Source organism: Hippoglossus hippoglossus, chromosome 9 (genome assembly GCF_009819705.1).
Source record: "Hippoglossus hippoglossus isolate fHipHip1 chromosome 9, fHipHip1.pri, whole genome shotgun sequence".
Lineage (NCBI taxonomy): Eukaryota > Metazoa > Chordata > Actinopteri > Pleuronectiformes > Pleuronectidae > Hippoglossus > Hippoglossus hippoglossus.
Window position 1 is genome coordinate 28,161,492 of NC_047159.1, and position 11,175 is coordinate 28,172,666.

At 40.0% G+C, this 11,175-nt stretch overlaps 1 protein-coding gene across 1 annotated transcript in view; it reads right to left on the reverse strand.

The window, feature by feature from the left end:
- The window catches only part of npr3 (natriuretic peptide receptor 3), a 28,225-nt gene extending 18,009 nt beyond the window's left edge, over positions 1-10,216 (reverse strand). Inside the window, exon 1 of the mRNA XM_034595793.1 lies at positions 9,267-10,216. Coding sequence (XP_034451684.1) covers positions 9,267-9,918 — 652 coding nt within the window. The 5' untranslated portion in view covers positions 9,919-10,216. The remainder of the gene's footprint in view (positions 1-9,266) is intronic.
- Positions 10,217-11,175: the final 959 nt, after the last annotated feature.

The following is an 11,175-nucleotide window of genomic DNA, read 5'->3' on the forward strand; positions in this document are numbered from 1 at the left end:
CGGCCATTGTAGAGTCATTGAAGAGAGTCAATCTCAGATCCAAACATTGCCACAAAATGTCAAATAGGAGTAAGAGTTAAATGTGGAGACTGGGGCAGATCCTCTGAATTTCTTATGGCTTGCTTCACACAAATTGCTTGAATCTAAGCACAGTAACTTAGTAAGATCACTCATAACTGGTGCTCATTATTTTAAAGGCTCTGTTTGTAAGATTTAGGTGAAAGGGATCTTTCAACGGAAACTTAATATAAAATAATGCTAGGGATGTTTTCACTTGTGTGCAATCATCTAAATTGTACCAATTGTTGTTGTCTTGTTTCTAGCCTAGAATGGGCCCTTTATATTTGGTAAATGGTCTGTCTTTATAAAGTTTTTTTCTAGTCCTGAAGACCACTCAAAGCTCTTTACACTACAGTTTTACATTCATTCATTCGCACACACGTTCCCTGAGCCACTTTTAAATACTTTATATTTACATCGCATGATTTTTTTTTTAATAAAGAAATAAACTTACTATAATAGTAATAAACTTTCATTTGAATCAGTGTATATATGAGGACATGGGAACGGTGTCATTATAGTTTCTATCACTTTTGCTGTGTCTGTACTTGAGTGGCCTTTCCAAGTTGGATGTGTTGGTTTCTAGGTTTTAAGCAACTTTTACAGACTGGCTCTGTAGCGTCTGTGGGCTTGCCCAGTGAAATAATGTCATATTCCACTTCCTGTTTCTGTTTTGTCGACGAGCTGTGGACGATCAGAGAGAGCACTTGTATTAGCAGCCACACCTCTTGTCTTGTAGTCATCATGAGAGCTAAAAACACCCACTATGTCTGCAGGGAGTGGAAGTAGAGCACTACACACACACAATCACACTCTCACACACACACACACTGCCTCACTATCGCACATCAGTGAAACTTGTAGGAAATATGTCTCTTTCTAAAACACAGATACTAGTGGTACTAGTAAAATACAGTACACTTGTTTTTAACAGCAGGGTATTGCAATATTTTGTGCTATTACAGTACCATGCAACACAAATTCAAGGCCTTCAGATTTCTGTATATCCTACAGACAAAATCCCCAGGGAGGAAGACTGCGGAGTATGATATGTGATAGTGCTATATCAGTGAACTGAACACTGAATAAACATTGGAAATAGACATCAGCATGGCTGTTAACACAAGACCCAAACTTTGCAAAACATCAACTGGGAAAGGGTCAAAGGTCAGACAGCTGGAGAAAGATCAAGGAAGCCTGTCACAGAGGACAGACAACAGAAACAGAGCAGACCAGAACCCCAGAAGAGGATACTGCAGTTAGGATCAAGGACCCCATTTTAATTGGGCAAGTTTAATGACATTAGCAAAGTGGTGGGTCATGGTTGGCCAGGCCTGTGTGGTTGACGCCAAGTGTGGTATTTTGGTAGTATTTTGGTTCGGGTTGGCCACAGCAGAAAGTGCAGACAGGCTAGCTTTAGTGGAAAATACATCAGAAGGTGGATAAATAAACAGACTGTCACGTCACTGCTGTCATAGCTCTGACACAGATGATCCAATCCCAGTGACGCATGATAACAACAGCTCAACAAATAAATAGATTGCTCCACGAACTGATATTGTTATCTGGATGCAGACAGAGCAGCATGATGTGAACACACAGCACCACAAATGTGCCTCCAAAGGCGGATGGTGTTGGGTTTTAAGTTAATTATTAGTGCACTTAAAATAGAAATAAATCTTTTAAAAAATCTGCCTTTCAAATTCGAATTCAAAACAACTTTATTTGTCCCCGGAGGGCAATTCTTGTGAGTGCAGGCATCAACTAATGCAGATTAGCTCAAAATGCCTGATAACAGCTATTTTACTAAATCGGCTGACTAATTAATGAGCCTATCATTAACACAACCATGATGACAGATCATGTGCATCAAATGTCACCTCTGTTCACATCTTCATGTTTGACAAGAAACTCTAACAACCTGCTGTCAATAGAAAACCAACCAACTGCAGTTTGATAACTAATCTGGGTCTGTCGTCCATTTTTAGCTCAGCTTTAGCTTTAAAGTTAGCAATTACAGCTGTAACAATGCTTATCATGTGAATTTGGGAATATAGGAATGAAAATCTATTCCTGATTATTTATCCTTCCTGTTAACGTGTTTATTAAGTATTTCAAACAAATATAAATATGCTGGAAATCTCCCGGATTAACAGTTATCAAATGTATTGATTACACAGGGGTCCTGAACTCTCAGCTTGACAAACACTGCAGCAACAGATGCTAGTACAGAAAAAAGATGTTGATTCTTTAAAACAATACAGGAAGGATAGGATTGTTCCTTCCTACAAAAACCACTGTACTCGATATACATGGAAACTAAGGTCCCAAAATACAAAATAAGCGATGCATTAAGGCAACAACAAACAAAAAGAATCAAAAGATCAACTTACCTTATAATCTAAGCTTAAATTTTACTCAATTTGTGACTTTTCCCAAAACCATCACATGACATCAGATATGACATATCCCAGAATGGGAATCACACATTACTGTTTTATTAACTGTCAGGGACATCGTTTAAAACCCAAACCTTAGGAAAATGGCTTGAACAATAGGGTTGGGGGTGTATCCAAATTTTGACACCGTTAAACCTTCCCCACAGTTGCCTGGGGTATACTGTATTACTGGGATTAATTAAAAATCACTTCACAAAGTGTTGGCTTGCATTCAGAAAAATGGCAAACATTATATACATAGGCCTATTAAAATGTAATATATAAATATATAAAATATACATAACAACTAAACATTTACAATGTTTACAACTTTTATTAACAACAAATATAAAACTGCAGTGCAAATACAGCAGAACAGAATGAAATTAACAACAAATTGTCTGGCATACTTCCAGACAAATAATAAACACAAATCAATTAAATTAAAACACAGCTCTGTCGCATCCAGTGCCTTTAGAAATATCAAATGATAAAAGTAACAATAACAATTACAGGCAGTAATGAAACTGTACATTGGGTTTAGGTGTATTCTGAGACCATGGCCAATACTGTACATTGGTTTATATTTAGAATGTAGATCAAATAAATTAAAAGACCAGCCCTAAAGCAGCCGTAATAGAAACAAAACAAGAAAAATAAGCATAATAGTAATTATAATAGCAGCATCCTGAGCCTATTTTGTCTTTTTCTCGCCGAGACTAAAGGAAGGTGCATTTGCGCATCAAGTTGTGCAGCAAATCACTTTCTTATTTGGCCTCCAGCTTAGCAAGAATTCCAGCTTTTATTGACTTTGTTAACTTGACGTCCTCATCTGACACGTCTTCCCTGCAAAGCTGGAACTTGGGGACGAGAGAAGAGCTGGTCACATAGTTTTATCCAAACAAAACATAATATGATAAATATATTTTATTCCATGTTGTTCTATTCTATAAAGTCTGCAATTTCCTACTAATGATAATCAACATGCGTAATACAATGTGTTACTAATCTGCACTACATCTAGCCTACATTCATTAGACTATTTGTCTGTAGGCCTATAATAAATGGATGTAAGCTTACCGTAATAAGAATATGCTCTGGGAGTCCCAATTTCACTTGCTCCATGTGCAGTTCACTCTTTCCAGAGCCAGCTGTGTCCGAGGGTCAGCCCTGTTTTTTGCCTTTGGTCTTGTGTTGCATTTGTAACAGCCAAGTTTAGATTGTGACTGAAAAAATGAAGCCACAGACAATACAGGGTCCTGACTGCAACAGAAATGTTGGCAGTGTTGTCCGTGGTTATGGCTGAAAGTTTATTTTCATGAAGTTACCAGTGCTGTAGTGGATCTCTGAGCGCAGCAGCAAGATTGTCTGCTGAATGGCTTTCAGGAAGATAAGTTGTCAGGAGGCATTTTGATTCAAGTTTCCACTCAGGTGGAACGGTGTTGTATGTCAGGGACATACAGTATATGGCGTCATGCTAACTGACAATCAATAACTATCTGCCCCGCACAGCAGCACTTGAACCTTGTTTCTAACTTTTTTCTAAAAACCTGAAATGGTTATTTTCTATACAGGCAGCTCATACGGGGCATTTAGGGCCAAAATCATGTGCTTAAATTACTTTTTTTCTCCACCATTTCTGTTGCCCCCATTACAGTTGGTTGGGTAGACGTGGTTGTGAGCCTGGTTGGTGGTTGTGGTGGTCCTGCTTCAGTGTCAGCAGGAGGGCTTGAAATTGTTGAACTTGAGGCCAAACTCATCCTCGCTGTGTTTAGTATGCTATTGATTCTAAGATAGGCCATTCAATTAAAAGTGTTTCCATCTCTCGCTGTCATCGTCTTCATGCAAATTTTGCACACAGTTCCGTTGGTCTTCGCTGGCTCTCCCTTATCCTCTGGTCGGATCAATTAATGCTGCCAAATTGCAGAAGTTGTGGGGATTTTAGGCAGCAACTGGCATGATGTGCAGCTTGCCATGATTTTCTTTTTCTTGTGTGTCATGTCATGACATCATCTCCGAAATCAACATTTAAGAGAGACATTATAGGCTACTATTAACTAAAGCTCAACAACACAAACAGAGGGGCTGGACAAATACTCTTTATATAGGTATTAGTCCATATTAATAAATCGACGCATAAAGTATATGCAGGTTTTGGAGGAAGCAGTCCCCTTGACTTCTCAGTGTATCGAGAGGCTACACTTCTTTCCTCTCTCCCACTCTTTTCCCCTCACCTCTTCTCTCTTCCCCATTTTTCTCTGCTAACCCCAAACGGTCGAGGCAGATGGCCACCCACATTGAGTTCAGTTCTAAAGGATTCATCAAGTTAATGAGGGAGTTTCTTCTGTCCACGGTCACCAGCGCTGCTTGTTTTGGGAACTGCTGGGTTTCTATATTTTGTAAGGTATATAATGTATATTGTAGGGCTTGGCGATATGACCTCAAATCAATATAACTTTTACCGCAAATACAATTAAAGAAGAATTATTTTATGCCGTTCCAGTCACTTTGACCTTGATGTCGTGTCTGTGCGCGTCACATATTACGTCTTGAGTTGTGTGTCGCATTTGAACTGCGTGTACTTTTTTTCTATCTGTTTAAATACACGTCTCATACAGTCTTGAGCGAATCAAACAAACACAAAGAAAATGTCAAGTACTGTAAATGTCAAGGACTGTACGTGTCCTAATAACTTCTGATTAGTGTTGATGTTTATTGTTATCGTGAGAAGGGAGGACATGCAGCAGGGTAATATAGCACTACGGGCTGCCACTGCAAAATGAACATAGAGAAAACCCGACAGTTTGTTAATGCACGCATTGGGAAAAGTTATAACCAATTTAACCGGCATGAGCAAGATTTAACCAGTTAGAGGTTATGAATGTCGGTTTTGATACATTTACGATTAATTGCCCAGCTCTAGTATCTTGTGATTTGGTGCTGTACAAATTAAACTGAATTGAATTTTACAGTGTAGAATTCTTTTAATATCACAATATAAGATACAATGTAGTCATTAAAGCTAAGGTTGATAAACCTGGAAAAGCTAGCAAGAGCAGGTCACACTAAAAACTGCAACCAAGACATTTTACAGTCATGTGAGGGGCACAGACTTTTTCTTTTTTTCCGCGGGGACAAAAAAGTGTTTCAAAAACTAATTAACAGCTCTACCTTTAAGCAGTGAGGATTATTTTCTAGTTTCACTAGAGCTGAGGAATTATCCCAATCATTTCTCATTTCGTGGTCTATTTCGGGATGTCTGCAATCTAATTTGATTTTCTTCAAAAGAAGTTACAAAGATCATCACTAATTTCCACCATCAATCTGGAGCACACACACACACACACACACACACACACACACACACACACACACACACACACACACACACACACACACACACACACACACACACACACACACACACACACATAACCATGGAACATTATGTTTACATACATTTTTTGGAGACAAGAAACCTAAACTTAATCTTGAGCTAACCCTAACCTTGATGTAACTCCCCAACACTGTTAGCTACTGATGTGATGAATATACAGAGTCCTGTGACAAATCTCCTGTTCGACCACATCCCAGAGGCGTTCTACTGGAGTCAGGTCTGGTGACTGTGGAGGTCACTGAATTTCACTGAACTTACTGTCATGTTCATGAAAACAGTTGGAGACTAACATGGAGCATTATCCTGCAGGAAATATTCATTAGAGGATGGTGTACTGTGGCCATAAAGGGAAGAACATGGTCATCTCAGCAATACTCAGATAGACAGTTCAGATCAAACCATGATTGACAGGTATTTAGCACCATAGTGTGACAAGTAAACATTAGTCATAGTCACACATCACACCACCACCAGCAGCCTGGACTGTTGACATTAGTAGTAGTAGTATATGGTAACTAGCAGCAGTGACCCCCAGTGCATCCATAATCAGATGGGCTCAGAGCTGCTGCTGTGATTATAAGGAAAAGCTTGGGATGCCAGTATACTGCAAATGTACACAACAGCCAGGGTAAACAAATAACCTAACTAATAACATGAACTTTTTAATTGTTTTCAGGGGCTTTGACAGTCAAGACAGTACAACAGCAGCTATGTATAGAGAATGACTTAATAATAAGATTTTGCAGAGTATGTTATAGTGTATGTTCATATTGTTCTTGAAAACCCAGCTTTCTGTGCTTGAATCTAGCTAAGGTTTACACTCTCTGTAGATCATCAAATCAGTCAAATTGTATTTTAACAGTCCATATTTACAAATCCCAATTTGCCTCACAGGGCTTAGCAAGGGGCAACATCCTCTGCCCTTAACCCTCAACTACAGTGAGGAAAAGACATAATCATGTACTGGAAATGTGCTAATGACAGTAATGAGGGCTGGAATTGTGCTGCACACTCACTTCTAATCTTAGAGATGCAACATCATGGTCAAATATGAAAGCTTGTAAATTGAAGATTGAAAATGTTTTATATATATGTACATTGTTTGATTAACATATGTACACATGCTAATCAAGCCCTGATACAACGTGCTGAAGTAAGCCTCTGCTCTCTAACACTGCTCAGTTGTGCTGAAAAGCTGTACAACCTTCAAACCTCCCAGTTAAGCACCTGACATGCCGGGAATACTAATTTCTCACCATCAGGTGCTCTTTGTGGCTCTTCAGCATTTAGCATGTATAATATATGCTAATTTATACAACAACCACTCCTGTGATATGAGGTGATGTAACCACAAACTGTTATGACCAGAGGACTGCAGTCAGCAAGCTGCTCATGAGTGCTGAGGAACGAACCTCCAAACACCCTCAACATACATTTATTTTCATTTGATTTGACTTTAAAATGGGAGAAACATGCTCTCAAATCAACAGCACTAGTGTAGTCATTTGGCTTGAACACAGCAAATGTACATGTACTTCTACATTAAACTACACTAGTAAGGTAGCCTACTAATTCACGCTGCACGATCTTATGTAAGAAGTTTAATATTCAAAATTAGTTCATGTTCAAGGCAAAAGTAATTCTGTTGCAGGGTCTCGCTTTTTTTCTCTAAAACATAATAAATATTTGCTCTGATGATGATGGGCATCTGTCAGGGATTTTGATTGGATATCTCATGGGACATTTAAATCTGCCGTATATTCTACTCGTGGATTATTCATTTTAATAAACACATTCAGTTAGCCCATCTGAGAGACTGCCATCTGTCCAGACATTAACGGTATTGTATAAGAGCTGAGAGAGAGGACGTCCTGTTTTTCTCGCTGCCTGTCTACCAGCTACATGTCCACTAAAGAGTTTGAAGCACCTAACCCATGCAGCTCATCTCTGATGAGGTCTGTTCATGACTTGATGTTCCATGCCAGTCGCATGCAGGATGTTATGTAAGTGTGTGTTGGTGCTGAAGGGTGCAGGAGGAGCCCATCAATCAGTTTCCTCCTCAGTGTCAGCTCCTGTTACACGGGGGAACGATGATGTGGCTTGACCTTTAATTCAGAATGTGGTTTGGCTTTAATTGATTCAGTGGACAGTTGGGCTGCAGCTTGATTGTACGATTGTAGTTGATCTATCAAATATATATTTTCAATGATTTATTCAGCTATGCTTCATGTTAGGTATTACCATTGCCCAAAGTGACATCTTATCACTGTTGATTTTGTGTTGTGTTGTGTTGGTTGGCTGAACAATCGATGTGTCAGTTTATAGAAAAGTAATCAGCAATCATTCATTTTCAGACATTGCCCGGTTCCAGCTCTTTAAAAGGGTCGATTTAGATTTAGATAAGGTACCTTTTTGCAAACCTGTGTAGTCATTACAGTTCATACTGGCCCTGAATAGATCATATCTTATAAATGTGATGGGTATCACTTACTCTCTTCTGAACAAAAAGCCTGAAGCTCAACTGAAGTTAATATGAGGCTTCAGCAGTCTGTGTTAATGATCATCGTAAATGAATGTGTTGAATCAAATATTTCCTCTGTATTCCCTGGGTAGTTTTTACCAGATGTGGAATAAGAACACACAAAGGCAAAATGGTAGCAACTGTTTTGTATTAATGCACATATGGGTATATGATTATTATTATTGTAAAATATATTAAAATTGAAACATGTGTTTTCTTGTCAGGATTGCTTCGTTTTATTTATTTTATTTTAAATTCCGATTAATCTCCTGAGAATTTTTCGGGTTTTTCCCTGGTGTTAAAACAGAGCTGATTCTTTTCAGGGGAATTCATCAGGAGTAATTCATTCTTGATAGTATCAGTGAATAACCAGTCAAATTAAGCCTTACTTGAGGAGGAGTAATTTGTCATATGGGATCATCTCCTTCATCCCATTGATGTTAAAGTGTTGGTCGCACAAAACAACTCCTTTGAAGACATTTTACTCGGCTAAGGAGCTTGTGATGGATATTTAGTAGAATCTAGAGTCTTTGTAATATCATCAATACTTTGAGCTCAGATCATTTGACACTTGAACCAACACTGGTATAAAGTAAACACCACGCAGAGAAGAATAAATCAATGTACACTTTAGATGAGTCTCTTTTAATGATCAAGTGAAACCAACACTGACGTGTGAAACCACATTGTTATTTCATAATAGTCATATTAATACGGACACGGAGGCCTAAGTTGACACATTTGGAGATTTAGTTTTTTTGAAGCCTGGTGGAATACAGTATTTAGGTATGGACCACTTTACGTATATCATGGATTGAGGCCACAAAGGGAGTGCTGAGAAGTGCATTACCTTCAGTGTCATAGATGTGGTGGAGGATGTCCTCAGGGTCCAGGCGATCCTCCGGGGAAAAGGGGTAGATTTTGATGTTGAAGTCAATCATGTGATGATAGACTCCCTCCAAGGTGAAGTAGCAGTTCCGCTCCTGCTTGTCGTCCTCGTACACGAGCAGTGCGCTCCTCCAGGTGAAGTGCTCGAACATCGCGGTGAAGGTCTCTGCCATTTTCACGTAGGACGGGGCGATGCGGGTCAGGTGGGAGTATTCGCCGTTCTTGTTGCCGAAGGCGAGTGCCAGGGCACCTGCTGAGATCACCGGGATGTTCCAGTGCGATGCCAGCCTCACCAGCGCTGCAGCCTCATACTCACACACTGGACCCAGGATCAGATCCGGCATCTGCCCACACGACCTGTCCACCAGCAGTAACATGGCATCATTGGCACAGTCGGAGTTCTCAAAGTGGATGTTGAAGGTGAAGCCGGAGAACTCTGTCTGGAGCTGTCTTTGTGCGTAAAGGATCGCTGGAGCGACTCGTGCGTGTGAAAAAAGGTAGGAGTTATTTAGTGGCAAAAAGACCAACACATCTATGTCCTCGGTGATGGTGTTTGTCACAACTGGGTTTAGGACCATCAGAAAGTACACACACAGTGTGTTGAACTGTGGCATGATGCGACCTCCCAAGTCCCACTTGAGTGAAGTAAGAAAGTGTTGGAGGGATGTTCTTCAGATGTTTCTTTCCACAAGTTGGCTCCACTTGGCAGAGCAGCTGCAAACACAAAGCCCGCCGCCGTCACTAAATGCCTTAATAACTGTATTTGTCTGTTAAAGTAGCGAATCTGCCTGAATGTGCGTGTTTTATTCAGCTTTGAGAATGCCCCCGAAGCCTCCTGAACCTGCTCTAGATATTCTCTCCACAGTTCCTGCCAGGCACCGAGATCCTTCCAGCTCCGCCAGCAGCCACCACACACGCTGGCTCCGGCCTGGAGTTTTGAAGCATCTTCTCAGGATTATTCCTGCGTCATCGGAGCGCTGCCCACCTCCTTCTTAAAGCTACACTGCTGCTGAGCTCACAATGAGCCACTTCAACCCAGCTCCAGTCAGCGCACAGGTTTAATGGGAATTATGCCCCTGGAAGCCTGAAACAACTAACAGCATACAGAACTGTGAGATGTAGTTATTCATCTGTGCAGAGGATGAACAAATATAAGATCAATTATTGTAATGTGTTAAACATGAGAAAGATTATTGGTGTCAACTGGAGTGTGAAAAAACCCTGATGAAGTCCATCTGGGCTGTAATGTAATATTACTGACTGACTCTGCTCAAAAACACTGACTACAAGTTACATTTTCCATTTATAAGTGCTGGGACGTTTTGAGAAAGGTTTAATGTTGCCCAGTTAAGAATGCAGCATGCTCATGAACATACTTGTACTCATAACGTAGTAACCGCAAGTGTTGTTTAATGCATGTATCTCTCGTGTTGTTGGTATTAGTCGGTAGCCTCAATCTGAGCCCATGACAGGGGTGAAGGACACTAGTGGTAGTAGTAATTAGATAAGTAATTCATTTTGAATAAGGCAAACATCCTCCAAGCATAGCCTCCTTGGTAGAAAACATCTGTCAAACGGTCCACACAAAACAGCTATAATGGTAGAGATGTATATTTATATTACTTTGTATTTTATGTGACAGAAATATCACCCAAAGTCTCCTTTCCATACGCACATAGTAAACACTTTCTCTTCTATCCACCTGCACACTCATTATGCTCCAAGCATTTACAGAATACAGTGAATACACTGCTTCTACCCAGCATGTATCAACCACACTCTCATCAACAGATGATTGTTTCAGGGGAGTATTTGAGTGTGAGCATTTGATGCTGGGGATTTTTATGATATCACTTACTACTGACCCTTAA